This window comes from Protopterus annectens, chromosome 4.part0 (genome assembly GCF_019279795.1).
Source record: "Protopterus annectens isolate FY-2018-M chromosome 4.part0, PAN1.0, whole genome shotgun sequence".
Taxonomy (NCBI): Eukaryota; Metazoa; Chordata; order Ceratodontiformes; family Protopteridae; genus Protopterus; species Protopterus annectens.
Genome location: NC_056733.1, coordinates 930,342,171 through 930,366,491, shown reverse-complemented (window position 1 = coordinate 930,366,491; position 24,321 = coordinate 930,342,171). Strand labels below are relative to the sequence as shown.

Here is a 24,321-nt window from a genome sequence, read left to right as displayed (position 1 = left end):
TAGGAGCCTAAACAGTAAACTGCAGTCCCTGGAAGCACTCCTTATCTTGGAAGATGCTGACAGCTGTGCAGTCACTGAGATTCAGTTCAAGGCCACAGACAGCACCTCAGATGTATAAGGCTACAATGCCTTTCACACGGTCAGAATTCAAAACAAATATTAAAGAACCAAAGGTGGGGGTGTATCCATCTTCATTAAATCCAAATACAACTGGAGACTAGTAAACAGTACAACTCTCCTGAGCTACACCAGGTCCAAATAACTATAGGCAAAATACCCTACCCCATCATCATTAGCTACAGGTCCCCCACCATAAAATAGGGAAAGCACATTGTCTACCTGGATTTGCTGGAGTCGCTAAGTATACACCTTAATCATGGGAGATTTCAATTATCTTTCCATTGATTGGGTAACTTACACGAACACAATCACTCTGAAGTTCTTGGATTCTGTTAATTCAAATGCCCTGGAACATTTGGTCTGCACCCCCACAAGGGGCACAAATGACCTAGACCTAGTGCTCACCAACATGGGGTGGTCACTGCACTGCCCCGTGTGTGTTGCCCTCCCTGGTAAGGTCAGACCATAAATCAGTCTCGTTTGAAGTAAAGATCAGACCGGACACCTCCACAGAAACAAAAAACTGAAAAATTTCTCCAAAGCAAACTACAGCTTACTGAGCGATGATGTAAAACATGTCAAAGCCCCTGCTAACACAGCTGACAGTGACTCCTATGCAGAGGAGTACACAAATGCCCTATATAGCCACTTAAACAAATGTAATGACTCAGCTGTATCGCACAGGACTAAAGCCAGGCCCTCTCAAAAACAAGCTACCATGGTGGACTGGAAGTATAAATAAGTTATACAACAAAAGAAAGAAACCGATATCTAAGAACAAGAGGGAACTTACTCATAGGAAGAATAACCTCCACAGCTTCAACAACCAAATCAGACATCTTGTAAAGTCCTGTAAGGGTAGTTATGAGACTAAATTAGCATCCCTAGCTAAAGACAACCATAAGGCATTCTTTAGCTATGTTCAAAACTTGAAAAGGAAAGCCCAGCTGTGTGCAGAACTTACAGTGGATGGTAACACCCACACTGAACCTGAGGAAACTACCAACCTGCTAGCTGACAGATTTAGCAATAACTTCACCCTCCCATCACAAACAGCCATACCCCAAAGCACTCCTGACACCAGTCCTCTACAGAGTATCTCCAAAGAACAGGTCATATAAGCACTCTCCAAGGCCAAAAACACTGCCTCCATGGGACCAGATATCATCCAAGGTCGTTTACTAAACAATCTAAAACAAGACCTAGTGGAACCAATTGGCACTCTCTAACCATAGCCCGAGCTCTGGCTTTGTTTCAGCAGAGTGGAAAACAGCAACAGTAATCCCCTTGCACAAAGGAGGTCCATTAACCAATCCAAAAAACTCTTGAAGCCTAACCAGCCTTATCTGCAAAGCCATGGTAAGAATCAAGGACCATCACAGGTTGACCACAACCTCAACTTCAGCCACTACGTGTCTACTGTTCTAAGGAAAGCTTTCCACATAGCTCACTTGATTAGTAAAGGCATTGCCTCGAGAGCAAAAGAAGTTATAACCCCCGATACTCTGCACTTATCCGGCCCATAACTGGAGTATAACTCCCCATTCGGTAGGTGCCGTACTAAGCACCTACAGCAATTAGAAACACCTCAGAGGTTTCTAACAAAGAAGATCAAGGACCTCCAGTATGTGCCTTACACGAACCAACTAAAACCCCCGTTACTATATTCCATATCGTATAGACTTCTTAGGGGAGATTTATGCTTGGCCTGCAGAGCAACCCAAGACCCACCAAACCCAATGAACTTACTGCATATCCATAAATCAAATGGGTCTAGAGCTATCCATTCCAGGAACTTTAATATGGCTTGCGAATTAAATAGGACATGCTGGAGGGACAGATTTATCTCCAAGTGGCTAGGCATGTCTTTGCAACAGGCTACCAATTCATGTGAAACAGAGCACTTCTATGACACTGTTCAAGAGGAACCTGGATGAGTGGATGTAGCATTGTAAATTCTTACTGAGGATAGCGCCCACAACCCTCCTGGACATGGGCAGTCATCACTAAATGCAATCTTGGGTATTGACTAGTACTTCCATGGTATTACATTTAATTGAAACAGCTAGGCTTAAAATGACCTCCGGGTCGAACAGCCTAGTAATCTCCTATGATCCTGTAGACCTTATCAACCAGGCCCATAGGCAACTTTCAAACTCCTGACCCAACCCAGTCTGGTCTTGTCAAGGGTAGAGCTTGCTTATTAAACCTGGTGGACTTCTTTGAGAATGTCACCAAAGCCCTGGATGAGGGCAAAGCAGTACGTATCACCTATCTTGATTTAGCCAAGACTTTTGAAACAATCCCCCACTCAGGGTTCATTGAGAAACTCTCTCAGGTGGGGATTAACACACGTCACTAGATGGGTATCCAACTGGCTCACCGACAGACTGTACACTGACATAGTTGGGGAGTCCTCCTCCATCAGTAGACGAGTTACCAGTGGGGTACCACAAGGATCTGTGCTGGGCCCTCTATTGTTTGGAATCTATTTTTCTGAGGTCCAGGTGAAAGTAGATGGCCTGTGGCTTACCAAGTTTGCAGATGACTGCAAACTGGGCGCAGGGCGGAATCAATCAATCAATCAGCCCTCAACAATGTAAACATATTACAGAAGGGGCTGACGCAGACAAATGATTGGTGCCAAATTCATGGACTAAAACTAAATGCAAAAAAAAAAGCTTCATCGTTCCCTCTGGCAATGAAGTAGCCCCTACTAATTACGATATAGATAGCACTCCTCTAAGCTCAAACCCAGTGGTGCAAGACTTGGGAACACAGGTTGATAGCAATCTAAATTTCCATGTGCCCATGGCAGTAAGGAAAGCCTTCTACAGTGCACATCTCATAAATAACGGCAATGCATCCAAGACTAAGGAGGTTATGATTCCACTGTATACGAACCTTATTGGACCACTAACGGAGTACAATGCTCCTTTCTGTATGAATCTCACCAGACACCTGCAACAACTGGAGAGACCACAGAGGTATCTAATAAAGAGAATACAGAGCCTCCAAAATGTGACTTGCATGAAAAGACTGAAAACCCTGTCACTGTACTCTGTATCATACAGGCTGTTGAGTTGGGACCTGTGCCTGGCCTACAGATCAGTCACTAACTCTGCCCTAATGTAAATGATGCACATCCGCAAATCAAATGGGACAAGAGTCACTCACTCCAGGGATCTCAACCTAGCCTGTGACATTAACAGAACATGTTGGAGAGACAGATGCATCTCCCAGAGATTGCCACTCCTCTGAAATAAGCTCCCACTTCATGTGAAGCACAGCTCCTGAATGAATATATTCAAGCACAACCTTGCCAATTTAATGGGCGACTATAAATTCACTATGGGGGTGGCACCTATGTCACTCATGGACAGGGATAGTCAGTGCTGATCATAGAATCTCTCTGTAAACAATGACTAACTATGGTTGATTAGGGTAGATATTTTTACATGGTTAGACTTGTAAAGGCCCTAGGGCCATTAGCCTAGTAACCTGCTATGAACCTATACAAACACTAATATGATTAGTATTTACAACAGAATGGTCTCTACTGAAGACAGGACATCTTTCAAACTACTACACTATATATGTAAATCGGAAAAAATATCTAGAACTCTCAGGAGGCCAAATCATCAATTCCTTAGCTCAAAAAATTGCCTTGTTTTGTTGGACTTTCACAGTACTGAGCTTTTTTAATAATTCTTCAATACAGGTGTTAGTTGCAATTTGGACTCAAATTATTCTCGGAGCATTTTTTTTATTTTGTTCTGAAGTTCACTTGTACAATCTTTAGCTGCAGGTTTGTTGCCAGTTTCATTTTCTTTCTGTGGCAACGTGCTTCATATTTCAGTACAGCATTGAGTGTATTTTACTTGTACAGTCTTTAGCTGCAGGTTTGTTGCCAGTTTCATTTTCTTTCTGTGGCAACATGCTTCATATTTCAGTAAAGCATTGAGTGTATTTTACTTGTACAGTCTTTAGCTGCAGGTTTGTTGCCAGTTTCATTTTCTTTCTGTGGCAACATGCTTCATATTTCAGTACAGCATTGAGTGTATTTTACTTGTACAGTCTTTAGCTGCAGGTTTGTTGCCAGTTTCATTTTCTTTCTGTGGCAACATGCTTCATATTTCAGTACAGCATTGAGTGTATTTTACTTGTACAGTCTTTAGCTGCAGGTTTGTTGCCAGTTTCATTTTCTTTCTGTGGCAACGTGCTTCATATTTCAGTACAGCATTGAGTGTATTTTACTTGTACAGTCTTTAGCTGCAGGTTTGTTGCCAGTTTCATTTTCTTTCTGTGGCAACGTGCTTCATATTTCAGTACAGCATTGAGTGTATTTTACTTGTACAGTCTTTAGCTGCAGGTTTGTTGCCAGTTTCATTTTCTTTCTGTGGCAACGTGCTTCATATTTCAGTACAGCATTGAGTGTATTTTACTTGTACAGTCTTTAGCTGCAGGTTTGTTGCCAGTTTCATTTTCTTTCTGTGGCAACGTGCTTCATATTTCAGTACAGCATTGAGTGTATTTTACTTGTACAGTCTTTAGCTGCAGGTTTGTTGCCAGTTTCATTTTCTTTCTGTGGCAACGTGCTTCATATTTCAGTACAGCATTGAGTGTATTTTACTTGTACAGTCTTTAGCTGCAGGTTTGTTGCCAGTTTCATTTTCTTTCTGTGGCAACGTGCTTCATATTTCAGTACAGCATTGAGTGTATTTTACTTGTACAGTCTTTAGCTGCAGGTTTGTTGCCAGTTTCATTTTCTTTCTGTGGCAACGTGCTTCATATTTCAGTACAGCATTGAGTGTATTTTACTTGTACAGTCTTTAGCTGCAGGTTTGTTGCCAGTTTCATTTTCTTTCTGTGGCAACATGCTTCATATTTCAGTACAGCATTGAGTGTATTTTACTTGTACAGTCTTTAGCTGCAGGTTTGTTGCCAGTTTCATTTTCTTTCTGTGGCAACGTGCTTCATATTTCAGTACAGCATTGAGTGTATTTTACTTGTACAGTCTTTAGCTGCAGGTTTGTTGCCAGTTTCATTTTCTTTCTGTGGCAACGTGCTTCATATTTCAGTACAGCATTGAGTGTATTTTACTTGTACAGTCTTTAGCTGCAGGTTTGTTGCCAGTTTCATTTTCTTTCTGTGGCAACGTGCTTCATATTTCAGTACAGCATTGAGTGTATTTTACTTGTACAGTCTTTAGCTGCAGGTTTGTTGCCAGTTTCATTTTCTTTCTGTGGCAACGTGCTTCATATTTCAGTACAGCATTGAGTGTATTTTACTTGTACAGTCTTTAGCTGCAGGTTTGTTGCCAGTTTCATTTTCTTTCTGTGGCAACGTGCTTCATATTTCAGTACAGCATTGAGTGTATTTTACTTGTACAGTCTTTAGCTGCAGGTTTGTTGCCAGTTTCATTTTCTTTCTGTGGCAACGTGCTTCATATTTCAGTACAGCATTGAGTGTATTTTCTACTAGGAATACAAGCTCCTATTTAATTTCAGATTGTTTTAGTATTGCAGTTTCACGTCATTGAAGTTCTGTACCCATGTTACTACTTGATAAGTAGTACTGGTTTAATCAACACAGTACTACAAGTTCATGGAGTCTTGTTTTATTGTTAAATTAGCTTGGAGTGGCACTGAAATATACTGCATCAACAGAAGGTTAAATGCTGACAAGACTGGAGTTCTTGTGGGGTTCTTCCAGCCAAAAAACTATGGTGTCAGCAAAGCCAACACTGCAATCAGTGAGCAGGTCATGTGTTAGCATCATAACACAGTCCTTCTCCTGAAACTGAGAAAGAGATGGGACTGGACACCAGAGTACCCGCTATTAGCCTTCACAATCAAACTCTGTCAAGAATGGTAGGATAGGGCAGTAGACCTGGTCTTAACTGGCCTAGAAGTTTCACAACATACAGAAGAAGCTCTCCAGTACCCAGAACCTACAACAACAGGAGGCAACTTTACTATCTTAGATAGGCTGGCAGTGACCATCACAATATATATTTAACAGGCTGTGCCCACTGCTGTCAGACTTGGAGAAACAAAGTGAAAAGATAGTCTTAATCTTTCATACCAGATGGGAAGGAACCAAATATTTCTGGGAAAAAAAAGTTTAGTCTTGGGAGTACAAGGAGAAATGTCAAGAGGGCTCACTGGAATCAATACAGGCTAATAGGTACTTCTTATGAGAATATTTTTAACAAGTGTTTTTTTTTTCTTTTTAAACTCATATTAAGGGTACAGCCATTGTCCCTGTAAAGGAAACAGGATACAAATCTCACCCAAAACATTAAGGCATGGGGTGTGTCTGTCAGCAGCAGGAATGCCCCAGACAAAGGCACACTAATTAAATAAATGATTTGAAGTTTTGAGAAGTAGGGTCTAGGACCAAATAAAGAAAGTAAGGTGTCTGACACACAAAGTTCTGCAAAAAAAAAAATCTAGAAAACAAGACTATTGTAAAGTAACTTAAATCTGACAGACAGCACAAAGCTTTTTACTTCTTAGTCTTTTTCAAAATCAACCCTACAAAAGCAGCCTGGAGCCCACTGTCACCACGTCTCCCCTGGTGGCTCTGTGCAGCTGTAAGACATGCTGAATACAGAGAGAAAAGAGATGACAATGTGGGTGGTGTTTGACGCACTACTATTTAACCAAGTCTGAAACTTGGAGCAGATAATGCAGGCCGTGAGCTGTAGCCCCTGCCTACAGGGTTTGATTCCTGCATCCCTCATCAGCCGACGGAGAGAGTCTGAGCAAGTCAAGTTTGGGGGCAATTTAGAATTTGGGCCAAGCTCCTCAATGATCTCCTGACTGCAAGCCCAGTACCCAAATATGAATCTATAACCTTACACTTTTAAAATGTGGCTGATTATTGAAATACACAGGATTGGATGATTATTCTAAGCAATACCTATTATAATCACTTCCTTTCCAAGGTCTGCAAGCTTACTTTGGCAAAGCAGACAGAAAAGCGGGATTTGTTGTGACCTCCATTACTAAACATTCCAGACACTTATGCACAAACGTGTTCTACATTTTTTTATATAGATTAAGTTGTTCTCCACATAATTATAGATGCTGTGTCAAAAGCTGAAGGGCATCACAATTTGTTTTAATTGAGGCTTGACATTGTACTACAAACACAGTGCTACCAATGATCTATTCAAAGACCTAAAATAAGACAACAGAAGATCACGTTACTTGAAAATTCTCTCTCGACTTACTAGAACAGATTCCTAAACAATGACTACACTCAGAGTAGAAAAACACTACCATTCAGTAAATGCTTATGAACTCTGCACACAGTCATGTCCTAGGCATTATGCATTTTGAAATCCCGGGAATGGAAAAGTCACATTTCTAGTGTTTATACTATCAGAAAAGAAATGGTGACTAAATAAAAAACACGCACTTGAAAAATTATGGATAAGACTTGATTCAACAAAAATATAAAAAAAATCAAAACATAACTAAACAGTACTAATACAAACCAGTGCTTTCTAAACTGCTACATTATGGAACCACTTTAATAATGAAAAAAAAAGATATAAAATGTTACATTACCTTTTAACATGCTAGAATCAACCAAACTCTGAACAGACAATTTATTCCGAGTAAGATCTACGCCCCACTTTGAAACAGCACAATCTCCACAACCCTGAAAAGAAAATACTTAAAGGTTTGTAAAATTTGCCTTAAATTTCAATTTATTTCACTCTGACTCTAACACAAGTCTATCACTGCTCTACTTACGTGTACAGCAAACGTAAAACAGTAAAACAAGCAAGACTGTTAAGTTATGAGTTGTTCACTTGGTGACAAAAGACAGCAATAAAAAGTGCTGCAGTAATTATTTTGCTAATAAAATAGAATTTCAACAATGCCCTTGCTTCTTCAGCGCCAAACATATACTGGAAAAGATTAATTTATACCAAGATACAGCATACCTCTCAACCTCTTAAAGACATCTGAATTATATATAATAGGGACAAATGCCCAAAATAGGGACATTTTTTAAATATTGTTCTTATAAGCATATGGGTTTACATTAGCATGAATTCTCCTAAGGGTATGAAGTCTGAAACTCAATGGTGTCATTTTCTGACTTCAGACTTCAATGATTTGTCAGAAAAACACAATTTTATGGAAAAAAAAAGACGAGTAAAAAACCGAGACATTCTGTGAAAACCTGTACATCTGTGAGATACAAGACACACAAAGTCCCAGCTACAGTTTATTTACCCACAGACAAACTATATGGATCACTGCAGTTGCCCTACTGGATAGGGGCACTGTGAACTAACACCGGGTGGCACGGTGCCTGGGCAATTTTTTGGGGCTAGGCTTGAAAGGCTCCAGGGCCATTAGCCTAGTACACATCTATGAACAAACACAAATGTCTCAATGGTCAGCAGTAGTGCACTTCTTAAAACTGAAGCTGGTATCATGTCAGGAATTTAGTGCAGCTGTGTCTTAGCTGCATGTCATTCAGTGCCATGATCACCCACACTCGGACCTGTGCATCTTTTTTCAGAATTTCACTTATGTGACAAAGAACTAGCTTTACTGAAGGCACTGATGGCACTTAACAAGCACCTTAATCCTACAATCAAAGTGACTGCCTGTTTTAAAAAACTACCAAAGCCAGTAAAAATGACCCACCTTTAACAACACAATCACAGTCTCTAGCTCCTCGGCCAAAAGGCCTTTCAAGAGTCCTTGAACAACCCGTTTTAACTGGCATACAAAAAACAGTTTTACACAGAGACAAATACACCAAACAGACAGATGAATTTTAAATATGCAAACTTAACATTTTTAATTACTTGCATTATAATACAAGAGAAAGTTACAGTGTTCCGGGCTCATATAGTGCTAGCATATGGTTTATATCACCGGCCGTTAACCATATACTGTAAGCACTCTTAAGAGAGACAGATGAAGTGTCACATTTCTTGCTCGCTCTAACCTCTCCACGGGTTAGGGAGCTTTCCCTACCACTGGCCCTACTTTGTGGGATCAGATCTCTTATAAAAATGTACCAAACCTTTCTAGTTTTAACTCATTAATCAAAATGCCGCCGTCAGGTGTTTCTGCGGTTACACCCAACTGACTCCTCTAAGCATCAAATATTGCTTGGTCATATTGGCAGTAATAATTCTAAAACCATGTTACATATTATGCATTAAACATTTTCACCTTAAAGCTTACACAACAGTAAACGCAACTGTATTAATATTTGATCTCTGTCTAGTGTGGGTAGAGGGATATTAATTGCTGTTGATATAATATCTATTTATATTATCATAAATGTCCTGTTTTTTTTTAATTTTTCAGCAACCAAGTAGCACTGACAGAAATATTTAGCCTCACATGAAAGTTCTCGGTTGGATGAACAAACTGCTGCTGACAGTTTGTGTGCAACTTGAGTGGTTGTGGAGATATTATAAGTTGTAATTTTTTGTAAATGAACTCAGCTGTTACTGTGTTTACTGTGACTTATACATCCAGTTTAAGACCTAGAACCTAAAGAAAACTATTACTACAAACATATTTTCTGATGAAGGGTTTGCCATTTACACTTTAGTTACTCCTATAGCATGAGAGATATAAACATTTGTTTGAAATGTGTGGGTGTAATTTGATTCTAGCAAAAAGCTTAGGCTCCATCAACTGGAGTTGCAGTGCAATCTTTCAGAGCTCCATCGCAGGGATGGAGTTAAAGTGGTCTACTACACAAACTGCAGATGACACAGGAATGTTGTAAATGATTAACCCCTTTAATTTGTTTTTCTTTTTATTCTGTCAAAATTCTAGCTATCTTTGAGAGCAGCAATACATTGAAATATTATGTTCATTTAGTTGAACTGTGGTGGTTGTGCTGCGGTAGTGTTGTCGCCTCACAGTAAGACGTTGTCCTGTTCGATTCTCAGCGAAAGTGTCTTCTGTGTGGAGACATGCGTGAATGGGCGTACCTTCGTTGAAGGTTGTGCGTCAGGGCTGACAACTCGGCACGTAAAAATCTGCTGCCAATCATTAGCAGACCGGAGTTCCGCTGTGGTGACCCCTAACCGGGAAAAGCCAAAAGACACAACAACAACATTATGTTCATTTAGTTTTAGACAAATAATGATACTTTTCAATGTGAACACTATACATTGTCATAATTTATATATTTAACATTTGTTTACTGGGAAGTCTGACTGGGTCAGTAACCCATTTTCAGCGGAGGCCCGGGGAGAAAAGCTCCAAATGATGCATGAAAATGAAGACAATTTACATGAACAATATAAAAACAGGTATTAAAGCACACATTAATAACTGAATACTAAGTAAGTACATAGACATAGATACAATAATAAAACATACTAAATTAAAGTGCTAGCTTGCAAACCTTTTTCTGTACATCAGGTAGGAGTAAGGTAAAGAATGAGGATCAGAACATTAGATGCAAGTAAATAATTAGAAGGATGGGAAAGTTAAGGGGGTAGAAATATGGAAGGTCTGTTAGTGCAATATACTAGTGGTTAGTAGATGAAATTCCTGTTTTAGGGATAGAAAGGAATGCCCCTAGAGAGTGAATGGAGCTTACCTGTTAGGAAAGAGCAGGGGCAGGTCTAATGACATAGAAAATTAGGTTCATAGGTTCATAGATTAGTACTAGGCTGCCTGCCCTTGTGAGCCATTTTAAGCCTAGCCAATTACCCCATGTGAGAATCAAACCCTGCATATTGTGTGTATAAGGTAAACACCTTAACCATTATGTCAACCTCCCACCCCTAAATGTTTTTTTAGGCTGTGTTTGAAGTTGTTACAGTTCTCAATGGTAGTAATGCCTGTTGGCACAGAGTTTCAGAGGTTGGCGGTGAGCGGAGGGCTCTTGTAGGTATGTAGGGTTTTAAGACAGATTTGAGGGCTGGGCAGCTATCAGGTGTATATATCATTTTATGTGCAGAAGACAGCTGTACTAGACTTGTGCATTATGAGAGTTCAAGCCAATTTAGCTCTTTCAGAGGTAGGCAGTGGTGGGAATGGTATGGGGTAACCTGTGGCGAATTTGGCAATTTTATTGTAGCAGGATTGGAGCTTGTTTTAAGAGAAGATTGTAAATTGGTGTATAAGGGGGCTGCATGTAAGAGTGAGGGAAGCAAATAGGTGTTGGCGAGAGTTCTTCTGGTGGTGCTATCCAAGAAATTGTTTTTTTTGTCTGTAGAGTGTTCCTAGTTTGATGTGGGTTTTTTCAATGCTATTGCAGTTGTGATGTTCAAAAGTTAGTTTGTCATATTTGGTTACACCTAGAAGCTTAGCTGTGGGAACTGTTTCAATTTCTGTGTTATCCTTTGAGAATATTTTAAGCTGAGATGAGACTGGTTTTGTCGAGAAAAGCAGTTTTTTTTATTTTAGGATTTAAAAGTAGCTGGGCTTCTCTCAGCCATATCTCTACTGAAGTGAAAGTGGCTTGGGTGAGTTGCTGGAGTTATTTTATGTTACTAGAGGATGAAATTATGGTAGTTTCATCTGCGTATTGAATAACAGATATAAAGGGTGTTGAGGTGTGAAGGTTGTTGGTGAAAACACTAACAGTAAGGGTCCAAATACAGACCCTTGTGGTACCCCGGTTATGTTGGTTTGATATTGGGATAATTTATTTTGCCATTTGACACACTTTTGGCGGTTGGATAGGTAGCTTGCAAACCACTGGAGGGGTGGTGGGGTGCAGCCTATAATGGATAGCTGATTAAGTTTGGTGTGGGACACTGTGTCAAATGCCTTTGATAGGTCTAGCAGTAAGACAGAAGTGGTATTACCAGTCATGGATTTGGACACAGTGTCCATGAAGGAGATTAGGGCGGTGGTGGTGCTGTGCTGATGGGCAAAAAACATGTTGGGTAGGGGTAATTAGTTTGTTTTGGATGAGGCGGTACAACAGTTGCTTATGTATGCATTTTTCCAGGAGTTTGGAAAGAGGAGAGAGAGGATGGAGACTGGTTGATAACTGGACAGTTCAATGGAACTACCACTTTTTGTAAAAGGGCTGATGCACATTTTCCAGAAGGTAGGGACAATGAACTCTGCTATAGAGTGAGTTATAAGGATACTGACAGGATATGCTATGGCTTCTGCAGCAAGTTTTAAGTATTCAGGGGGGAGGTTGTCAGAGGATTGGGGGCATAGTTTTAGTTTTTGATGTAGCTTTTGAATGAGAAAGGTAAGAACAGGTTTTTGAGAAAAGGGGGATAGATGATGTACTGGTTTGTTGGGAATGTGAAGGGTTTTTTTTTGGTTTGTGCAGGCGTCTTGAGATAAGGGTAAGGGGAATCAGAGACGGGGCTTGAGGTAGTTGTGGAGGTGGGATTTGTTAACAGTTTGCTGATGCTGTTTATAAAGTGAAAGTTAAACAGGTTGGCCATCTCTGAGGGGGTTTTGTCACAGTATGGTGATGGGAGTTTGTTTAGAGCCCAGGGTAAGCAGGTTTGAGATGCATTTCCAAAATTGTTTTGGATTGTTTTTGTGATTTGCCAATTGACTGGAAAAGTGTGGGTGTTTTTTTATCCAAGTTTACTAGTTTTTTTTTGCTTTATTTCGTACCTGTTTATATTTGATTAGGTTGGCATTAGATTTGTTATTGTGCCATTCATTCCATCCATTTTGTAGAAGTTGTATGGTATTTTTTGCTGGCCAGGGAGCATGGGTAGCTTTTATTCTGTTGGCGCAGAGGAGGGGGCTAAGCTTTTGAGGGTGTTTAGAAATAAAGAGGTTATGTACTCACCATAACATTCTATGTTTGTAGTCCATCTCACCCTTCATTCTTGCATGTGGGTTCGGAGCCGATCCTCGGCTCCGACTTGACCAATTATAAAGCTTGAAGTCTCTAAGCTGTCTCGTGGCAAGGTAGGTATCCCATAATGCAGTGGTATCACTCCTCAGATCTTGTTTGCTGCTAACCATAATAGAAATAGTTATACTGTACCCTCAGGTAAAGGAGAAACAACAGTGAAAGGTTTCCAACATAAGGAAAGAGCAACATTTCCTACCAGGTCCTCTAAGACTATATGGACGGGGGTAGGTGGGTGGGTTCGTAAGAATCAAGGGCGAGATGGACTACAAACATAGAACGTTATGGTGAGTACATAACTTCTTTATGTTATATAGCCCAATCTTGCCTTCATTCTTAAATGTGGGACAACGTCCCTAGCACCTTTTTCTCGGGTGGCTCACGGGAATACACTCGAGCACTGTGGAACCAAAGGAAGCTCTGTCCCTGGAGGCCAAGTCAACTTTGTAATGAGTAATAAAAGTATGAGGGCTTGCCCAAGTTGCGGCTGCGCAAATGTTGTCCATTGAAATCCTGGCTTGAAAGTTAGTGGATGTTGCTACTGATCTGGCTGAATGACTTCTAACTCTGAAAGGAAGTTACTTGTTATTGGAAGAGTATATAAAAGATATGCAATTAAAAGCCAATTAGATAATGTGATTTTAGAGACTGGCATACCCTTTCTTGCCTCTGAAAAGGATATGAAGAACTGGCCCGACTTCCTGAATTCAGTTGCCTATGCACATCAAGTTGGTGAAGTCTGTATTCTGCCTGGTTGGTATGGTTAGGGAAAAATACTGGAAGTTCAATAGTTTGGTTAATATTGGATTGGGAGCAGATCTTGGGGACATAGGAAGGATTAGTTCGAAGAGAAACCCTGTCTTTATGGAAGATCAAACAAGGAGGCTAGACTGAAAGCGCTTGTAGCTCTGACACACTTCTAGCTGAGGTTATGGCTACCAGAAGGATAGTTTTACAAGACAGGAATTTTAAATCGCAAGTGGATGAAGGTTCAAAGGGGTGGTGAGGTTAAGTGTGAAAGGACAAAATTTAAATCCCAAGAAAGGACAGGTTCTTTAAATGGAGGTCTCAGTAATGAAGTACCTTTCAAAATAGCTTTACACAGTCTGTGTGCCATCACGTTAGGTGTATGCTGTCCTAAGTGGAAATTGGAGAGAGCTGTTAGCTGAACTTTAATTGTGGCAGCGGCTGAGCTTTGTTGGAAGAGTTCTGAAAGAAAGTCTAAAACTGACAAAATTGGGGCAGTGAAAGGATCTTCGTTACTGGTCTGCACCCAAAAAGAAAATCTTTTCCATTTACTAGCATATAGCTTTCTGGTAGAAAGCTTATGAGAAGATACCAAGCTATGTTTTACTGCTAGAGTGAAATCTTGAAGCCTGACTAAGGTTGGAAGTGGAGCAGCCAAGCTATCAAGTTGAAAGTGTGGAGAGATGGATGGAACATTCCTAACGTGTGTCAGCAGATCTGGAACTGGGTCCAGAATCCATGGATCCTCCAGTAGATGAGGCCTGAGAAAAGGGAACCAAATCTGACGAGGCCAGTATGGAGCAATGAGAATCATTTTGCTTCCAAAGGATTTTGCCTTCTGAATGACATTTGATATGAGGGGAAACGAGGGGAAAAGTATACAGAAGTCCCGAGGGCCAACTGTGAGCAAGAGCGTCTGTCGGTGTCTCCCCTGCAAGGGAGATCAGGGCAAAGTAGCTGCTGCATTTGGCGTTCATAGGGGTGGCAGAAAGATCGCAGCAAGGCTGACCCCATTTGCGGAAGATCTCTTCCACTACATTCTGATCCAGAGACCACTCGGGAGGCATCAAAATTGCCCTGTTGAGCTTCTAGGCTATCACATTGGACTTTTCCAGGATGTGCATTGCGACTAGAAACCGTTGGGAAGATTATGTCCACTGCCAAACTCTCAGAGCCTCTCGACAAAGGGGGTATGATCTGGTTCCTCCTTGTTTGTTTACATATACCATACCACTGACATATTGTCTGACTGGATTGCGATCGTCCCTAGAAATGGAGAGTTGTGGAGTGCTTGCAACACCAGAAGCACTGCTCTCATCTCTAGAACACTGATGTGCAAATGGGCCTCATGTTCCTGTCATATGCCTAGGACTGTCTTTCTCAGGTAATGACCCCCCCCACCCTATATGGGAAGCATCTGTGGTCACAGTGGCAACAGGGTGAAGTGGAACGAATGGCCTCCTGATGGTTAAGTCAATGGACTGAATCCACCAACGAAGATCCTTCTTGCAAGTTTCTGTTATTATGATTGGATGAGATAGAGGAAGTTCTTGAAGCGACCACTGGGAGAAGAGTAACCACTGTAGGAATCTCATATGCATCCTGGCTAATAGAACAAGGGTTATGGTTGAGGTCATTGTTCCCAGTAGTTTGAGCACTATCTTTGCTTTGACCTTGTATTTGGGAAGAAGGAGCAATATCCGCTGTCTGAGGTTTGCAATTCTGTCGGCAGGGAGGCGTGCCATCATTGAAACAGTGTCTATTTCTGAGCCTATAAAAGTAACATGCTGACAGGGCGACAAGGCAGATTTTTGCAACTTTACTGTAATGCCTAGCTGAGCACAAACTTGTAGATCATGTCTCTGGCCTGTTGAAGTAGATGCTTGGTGGTGGCAGTCAGGAGCCAGTTGTCCAGGTACGGAAACACTTGGAATCCAAGACGCCTCAAGTGAGCCATTAATACTGCCATGCATTTGGTGAACACTCTGTAGTGAGACTAAAGGGTAGAGCCCAAAACTGACTGTGACTGGGCTGTAGCTAGAAGCTTAAGTGATTCCTCGATGCTCTGTCCATTTTTATGTGGTAGTGCACATCTTGGAGGTCTATAGAGCACAACCAATTGTCTTTCCTTAAAAGGGGGAGTACAGACTGCAGTGTCACCATTCGGAACTTGGACTTCTTTCCTGATTCATTTAGTTTGCTGAGATATAATATGGGCCTGCAGTCCCCTGTTCTTTTTGGCACTAAAAAGAATCTCGAGGTTCTGAATCCTATCTGGTCTACGGGGATGGATGGGATGACTCTCTTACTCAGCAACTTTTGAATCACTACATTTGCTTGATTCCTGTGACTGAGTGGAACATCTGAGATTTTCCTGTTCCAAGGAGGGGGGTAGGAGAAGGGTATGGAGTACCCTCTGGATATTATGTTTTGCACTCACTTTTCTTTTGAGATATTGTGCCAGGTTTCTGGGTATTTTATTTTATTTGTTTATTTCAAAAGTTTCTTATTTACATGGGTGGGTGGTTATTTAGTCTTGTATGGGATCGTCCACCTGTTTGGTTTATTTTTTTATTTCAGTTCTGCTTGCTTAAACTGAATACATTATAACTGGTCAGTTTGTTTTCTGATAGGTTTGATTTAGCTGAGCATTTGCTTGTACTTGTGTACATGTGTTTTGACTTTGTATAATTTTAGACTAGTCCAGTCTTCTTTGAGGTCAATGGTCCAGGAATATGGGCGTTTAGCTGTGAATTCCTGATTAGGATTTCTGCATGCATGCTGTACAGTAAGACACAGTCAGTTTCCTAGTCACATCAGCCCCCATTAGCCTAGTTAGGTAGAGTTATCCGTGATCTATGATAAGAACACTTAGGGTCTTCTCAAAGTCTCTCAAACACTTTGTATGCATGATACAGAGCAATCTGCAGTCACAGACAATCAGCCTATGCAGTGGAAGACTTGAGATGTTGATTTACTTCTTGTGTTTGTGTAATTTGTATATAGAGCTCAACCAATTTGCTATTATTCATACAATACTGTGAATATAAGGGAAGTTGGCATGATGGTTAAGGTATTTACTTTATAGACCCAAGGTGCAGGGGTTGATTCTCACATGGGGTAATTGGCTAGGCTTACAATGGCCCACAGGGACAGTTAGCCTAGTACTAATCTATGAAACTATGAAAACTATGAAACTCTTGCATGTTTTCTTCCAAGGAGGATCCTCAGAAGGGTATTCTGGGGAGGTATCGGAAGAATGGGGACCACCCAAAGGGTGTTCCTGAGGCTGCGGATCTGTACTGTCCTGTGGATAGGGTGGCGCCAAGACAGAAGCCAGTGCTCTTCAGGGAAGAACATCAGCATCCTTGTGTAGAGCTGTAGATTTGGCCAGCACATCTCATCAGCTCAAAAGCCGACCCCCCCCCCAAGCTCAGAGGACACCATCGGTTCCGAAGCAGCAGACGTAGCCCCTGGTTCCAAGGAGATCAGCTTTGACACCGATGTAGGAGCAGAGATCAGCCGAGCTGATGCACTAAGAGGTAGACTCGGAACTGAAGAGGCTTGGGTCAGAGAATCCCCCTCGGGGCCAACTGGTGAAATTCAGCTCCTAGACACTACGGATGGCACCGAGAGTGTTGGGAGCAGATATCAGTTCTGAAAAAGCCACTTGGGGTGCCGGAGCCAAAGGTTCTAATGCAAGTGGTACTGAATATTCTGGCTCCGATACACTGGAATGGCTCTGAAGAGGAACATTAGCGGCTGACAAGGACTTGTGCGGCTCCGAGGCATATTGGACAGGAATCTAAAGCAAATTTGGCAGCCCCGGCGCCTTCAAGAGTCTGCGCACCACCCTCTCCACATCTTCATCGGACAGGCTCCTACAGGACATGGAAGAAAGGGTTGGAGAGCGAGATCTCTGAAAAATAGGTGATCAATGTAGGGGAGACCGGTGGGATATCTGTTGACCAGCTCCGAAATACAGAATCTTTTTTTCAGCTCCGAAGTACTTGGGGCCGATACAGGCATATCAATTGTAATAACCTCGATCGGTTCCGAAGGCAGTGGAGCAGATGAGGTGAGAGCCTTGGTGGTTTTTGAGATTTTTTCAGTTGGTCCATATTTCTCGGAGGACACTGGAGAAGACTTTTTCACAGTCTTTTCTTTCCTGCTAGAAGGAGACCTTGCAGATTGTGAGGAGGAAGAACTACCCAAATCTTCCTCAAAGGATGGTTTGAGGAGACATTTCAATATCAACTTGTTTTTCCTTTCTTGAAGGACTCTCGAACTAAAAGAATGACAAAAAGTGCAAGTCTCCTGCAAGTGAATGCCCCCCAAACAGTATACTCATACACTATGCCCGTCCATTATGGACATTTTCTTCGTGCATTTTTGGCATTTTTTAAAACTTAAAGGTTTATGGTCCTTTTCTTTAGATTCTTTAGACATAACTGCTGAAAAAGTCAAAGCTAAGGGACAAGGAAGAATTAGTTAATCTTCTAAAACAGAGCTCAACTATTGGGGGGAAAGAACAAGCACACCACAGGAAAATCAAAGAGAGGACTAGGTCCTCTAACTTAAATGGGCCTAGCCCTGCTCAAAAAAGGGAACACAGCACACAATAAAGACAAGGTGAGATTAACAGAGGACTAGGACTTCTAACTTAAACGGGCTTAACCCTGTAGAATGGAAAGGAAATACCACTGAAGGAGAAAGGCAATAATAAGAAAGGACTTGGTCCTCTAACTTAAAAGGACCTAGCCCTTGAAGAAAACGCTTCACTAAAATACCTAACCTAAGGAAAGACAACACACAAGGCAATAGGTTAAATAGCAACACAACTGACTAAATAACAGCAAGACCTGTAATTCAAACTCATGCTATAAAACTAGAAACGAGCCAACAAGGACTCAACAGCAAATACTAAATATAGATCAACTACCACTATGGAATACCATCAACAGGCCTGCGGAAAAACAACGGCCAAACAGTTGACAAAATCAGCGGCAACAATTTAGAATAAACTAATATCTAACAGTAATGCTGCCTATATTCTAAATGACAATATTCTATCTATCTAATAACTAACTACTAAAAGAAAAACAGTCTGCAAATATGAAAAAATGTAGAAAAGACAAACTTAGCCACGGCCAAGAAGAGCACTTCTGAACTCAAAGTGGCAAATGAGATTGGAGGATTGAAACCACTGCATTATGGGATACCTACCTTGATAAGAGTCAACTTAGAGACTTTGTAATCGGCTCTGAACCCACATGTAAGAATGAAGGCGAGATTAGACTACATAACATATATTATTGAAGTATTCAAGGGCATCTTCCAGTGGTAGTATTTTAAGTGGATTCCGGTTAGTGTGTTTTAGGATTTTGTTAAACTTTTCCTGGCAGTTTCGTATGGGTGGGCTCTTGTAATTTGTGGTGTGGATCCATATATGAATATGGGGAGGTGGTCACTAAGAGTATGGGGAGTAGAGTATTTGCCTGGATTAGAAACAAGTATCTAGTCAAGAGCTGCAGCTAGGGTATTGGTGTTGTACACACAGGTGGCACGGGCAATGAGCTGGGTATAACCATAGAGGTTTATGCTCTTAGTAAAGGAGTCTATCATCAGGCCCTTCCAGGTAATGTTGATATCCCATAATTATACTCTCGTTACTGATGTTTTCACATATCCAACAGACTATATGCTCCATAGTCTGCTTGTTTTGCCCAGGGGGTATATACAGACCAACAATGCATACTTGTTTTGTTAATTTGTAGGGTTCCAATTAGAATTTCAGCATTGTTAAAAGTTGGTATTTCTTTAGGGAAAGGTGAGATTTGTGATGGTGCTGGGATAGATTAAGGCTACCCCGCCTTTTTTGTTGGTTCTGTCTTTTCTGAGTATATAATAGCCTGGAGATGTTATTTCAATTTCAGGATCAGGGATACGGGGTTTCAGCCAAGTTTCGGTGATTACTAGGATATCTGGGGTGTAACGACTTAACCAAGCATGAAATTCTGTGGTTTTGTTTACAATACTGTTCGTGTTTATGGTTGCTAGAAGAATATGTTTAGTGGTTAGGCTTTTAGCAGAGGAAGCTGTAGTTGGGGGCTCTGGGTTGAGGTGATATTCCCACAAAGAGAGAGACTGTGTTGTTTAGCGGAGTAATGTTTGAGGTACTGGGTAGATTTATTGTTGCAGACTATTATGTAGAAGGTAGGTTTACTAGTGATTGTGTCTGGAAGGATTTTTAGTTTTGTGAGATACATAAACTGATACTGAATTAGGCTGGCTGATATGTTGCTAAAGCTTTTTGTGGGGTTGTCATGATGTAGAGGAAGTATATATTGTTGCAGGGGTTGGGGAATGGTTGGGGATGTGATGTAGATTAGGAGACTGATATATAATGTTAGAAGATGGTTAGGGAGATGGGTAGCACAATTTTAGTGACATGGTGTAGTTTGAATTCTAGAAGGTAGGGGCAGTGGACAGGGTGACAGAGTGCAGATTGTGAAGCTTTAAGGTGGAGCAAGTGTAATAATGGGTGGAGTTGTGTTGCTGATTGGATGTATAGAGGCAGGAGTGTTTGTAATTGGACAACAAGCTTTAGGGGGTTGAGTAATTGTGGGTATGAATCTAGAGAAAGCAGGGGTGGGTGGGAATGGGGGGTCAGGGTAGGGGAGTGGAGTGAGACTGAGTGAAGTGAGGATGAACAGAGCAGGATGAGCAGAGCCTAGAGGTAAGCACAGTTCAGAAACACTCAGTAAAAGCTCTTTAACAGAAAAAGGTTTTGTACAATTAAGAGTAAGAGTTTTTATTTTATAGTACTATCAGGTATAAAATGTCTTAAAACAGGCTGATTAGTCCAGCATTTAACAGACATAAGTTTCTTGAAACCAAGAGAGTCTTCAGATTCTTAAGATTAAGAAATGGGGGGGCTTCCTTGCTGCCGAGCTACTTTAACATACTGACTTGCTAGAGAGTAGATAATGCCTTAAATAAGTATATTTTAAAATGTAAAACTAAGCCAACATACTTTGAAGATAAAGAGAGAAGGTGTGAGGTGAGAGACAGCAGAGCTGTACGTTGAGCAATTGTTGTTGCAACCAGTTATTCAGTGTGTAGTTCTTTAGTCAGCTGGCAGCATAGAGAGGAAAAGACCAAGCCTGGCTAATAGAGAGCAAACTGAGGAACAGTTAAGGAGTCAGCAGCAAGGAAGAAAACACTGAAAAAATAATGCCCGAATCGTGCAGCAGGTTATTTCAAAGGCTGGTCCTAGAGAAGAAAATCTCCAAGACTGCAAACACTGCAAGGGAAATGCAAGAGAGTACAGTTCTGAAGACATACAAGAATGAACATTTTTTACATTTTTTTCTTTTGGGAACTCCCTGCACTTCCACCTGTATAATCACCCCCTAACATCACTCACTGTGGGGAAAACAGGGTATGGTATTGTCTTAAAATCAGCAGCAGACTGACTAGTATTTAAATTATTTAATATCAGTTATTGGAAGAAAGTGGAGTATAAAATAGATGAGCTTAATCTACATCTTGAAGAAGCCGGTGTCTCATGGTCAGATCAAAGTTGGGTTACAAAGCATGTTTCAAGAAACATAAAAGGAAGACAGTCCTTCACATAAAGCCCAACACTGTGGTCAAGCAAGGCTATAACTGATGTTCATGGACCCAGAAGTGGAAAGTCCAAGTCACGGCTTTTGTGGGGACTGGTCTGAAGATGCTCAAAGGTGAAGATTTGCCCAGCTGGATAAAGTGTTGTGTGCGTGGGAGGGACTGTGGAATGTGGGTCTGCGTTATACAGACAAGCAGCTGCAAAGGTTGTGCGTTCATGTAGCTTGGATGGTGGAAAGACAAACCTCTATACAGGTGTACAGAAAAGTACTGTGTAAATTTTTTGAGACCACACAGTCAAGCTGAGCTGTATATTTTGTTATGTTGCTACATCAAGAAAATAAAGCTCTGTTTTTATACATGTCTAACTCCAATGCTGTTGAAAATATGGCGCTTTTATGTTTTCTTCATTTAAATATACAACTGATTCATCCAGAAAATGCCTGGTCTCTACATTCATACTCCCCAGTACTGCTTAACCTTCAAGCTTCCCTCCAAAATAAACTAAATCAGTGCTATAGTAAAATAACAAAATTCTCCATTAAGTGATCAAATAGAACCCATCAACTGCTTAGCTCTAAAACTACTTGATTAGCTTGAATTACTCAAGCAACTCACTTATACATATCTTCTCCTAGTCCACAAATTAATATAAAAACCAGAACAAACCAAAGCCCTACTAGACTTATTGTACACACATCCCTACTGGGCCAATTCAATCAGAAAACAAAAAATGCTCCTCACTACCTACACAAACTACACCTGTCAGCAGGAATCCTCCTCTGTTCCAGCTATCCAGCCCACTCCTCCAACTCTGTTGCCTCATCTCAAACATACTAGCAGCCTTTCCAATTTCAAGAACAATCTAAAAAATAACTGACATTTAGACCTCTACCGGCATAACCCTCAAAACAGATGCATGACCACCTACTCACTATGGCTATGCCTTTCACACTGTAAATCCACCATCTCCACCTGCATATCTTAGCAGGTAGTAATGGTCTAACATCAAAAGGCGCTCTTACTTTAATGACACCATGCTACTAATATACGCTCTCCTACCTCTTCAGAAAACACATTTTATTTCCTCTCTCGTGTCCTTCCATACCATTCTCACCTTTCTAATAACTCGACTCTCTCCGTGTCCTTAATTTCCCTCCTGCTAATAACTCCTCCTCATCTCATTCTGGTTTTCTGGCTGTTTTGGCAGCAGATTACTTGATTTTTTATTTGAATACATTATTAGAAATATAGTCACTATTTTGAACAACGGTGTATTAGTGTGCTTAGCATAGGTTATCCACTTCTGCAGTGTATCTTGCTATTCGCAGTACATATGCTATTTTTAATACCTCTGTAAAGGTATTCAATGTATCTTTTTATCTGTTGTGGAGATTTCCTCCCTATTATTTAATTACTCATCAGCCATTGTAAAACGTGTGCATGTGTTTTTGTTGTGCCTTTCTTCACAATTCATTGTAAAATATTTAATCTGTTATGGGACTTTCTCCTTTTGTATATGGGCAATTACTGTTTAAATATTTTTGAATCTTTGTGGAGCTTTTCTCTACAGGCCTCCGCTGAAAATGGGGATTCCCCGGGTTATCAAAGGGCAAATAAAATAATGCATTTTTTACTGTCCTTAAGCAAGGCATTGAACCCATTCTGTCTCTGTCCACCTAATGCAGCATAAAACGACATGTTTCCAGCCAATGAACACAGTTACTACAAACAAAGCTGCAATTTCAACTCTATCCGCAAGAAGGAAAACTGCCACACCACTTCATCCTTACCATTCCTGCTGTCCCTTCAGGAAACAGGTCACCAGCTGCCAGCACCACAATAAGGACAAAACCTCTGAGGCCACCAGCTGCCAGCACCACAATAAGGACAAAACCTCTGAGGCCATCCCACAAGTCTCTTCATTAACAAAATATATGTGCACATACATAGCTATTAAATAACAATACCACCAACCATTTGTTAACCAGGTAGACCCACTTGTACACAATCCACTTTCAGGGTCAGCCCCAGAAGCAATGTCTAGTTATCGGACAAGGTCATACAATAGGCAAATGAGGGCTGGGAAAATCAAACAATGTACCACAGGAAATACATTGGGCAGTTTTTTCCATCTCTTTCAACTTCCTGGTTTAAAAGCCTGCATTTGCGCTTGTTTCCCACCTTTCTTGCAACTAGTCTACTCCAGATATAGATTTGCTGTATCCAGGACTGTATGTAAGCTTCTGAGCCCCCCCAAGCCTTTCTGTGTTGGAGGGAAGCCTTCTAGCTTATCAGTGGGAATGGTAAGCACTAGGTAGCCTATCTACCACAACAGGAGTGGTTTCTGGCCCAGAAAGTGTAGTATACTGGCTGTTTGGGCAGTTTTTCCATCTCTTTCAACTTTCTGGTTTAAAAGCCTGCGTTTGCGCTTGTTTCCTGCCATTCCTGTAACTAGACTAGTCCAAATACATATTTGCTGTATCCAGGACTGATTGTAAGATTCTGAGTGGCGCCAAAGAGGCTGCCCTCCAATTTTTCCCTTAGATCTGCTAGTTCTCTCCTCTCCTGTACTTTTACTAGCTTATTAGTCTAGCACTTTACCAGACTTCTTGTAGCAATTACTGTAGCACAGAAAAATGCTACCAGCACTAAACGTTCTACAAGGAAACAGCTCTAGTACTTATTATTAATGCTCACCCCCTCCAGGCATGTCTAAAGGTCAGTTCCCTGTGCTTTCTTCTATTAACCTGGTGAACATGGGCATCCTGAGGCAATGTAGCAACTGCCTCATGTACACTGACAACCCTCTCCTCTTATCTCCCAACACTCAGACTTGAGAGAGATGCACTTATATATCCAAATTGGAAGCCATGCCCTCTCCAGCCAAGACCGGGATAACTGGTCAACAGTGGAAAGTCAACACTTGCACAACACCACATGGAACACACAGCCCTCCATAACGCACACCAG

At 41.1% G+C, this 24,321-nt stretch overlaps 1 protein-coding gene across 1 annotated transcript in view; it reads right to left on the bottom strand.

Moving 5' to 3' along the window:
* The window catches only part of KNTC1 (kinetochore associated 1), a 3,090,908-nt gene that overhangs the window by 2,689,871 nt on the left and 376,716 nt on the right, over nucleotides 1–24,321 (bottom strand). Inside the window, exon 9 of the mRNA XM_044068909.1 lies at nucleotides 7,701–7,794. Within this exon, the coding sequence (XP_043924844.1) occupies nucleotides 7,701–7,794 (94 nt within the window). The remainder of the gene's footprint in view (nucleotides 1–7,700; nucleotides 7,795–24,321) is intronic.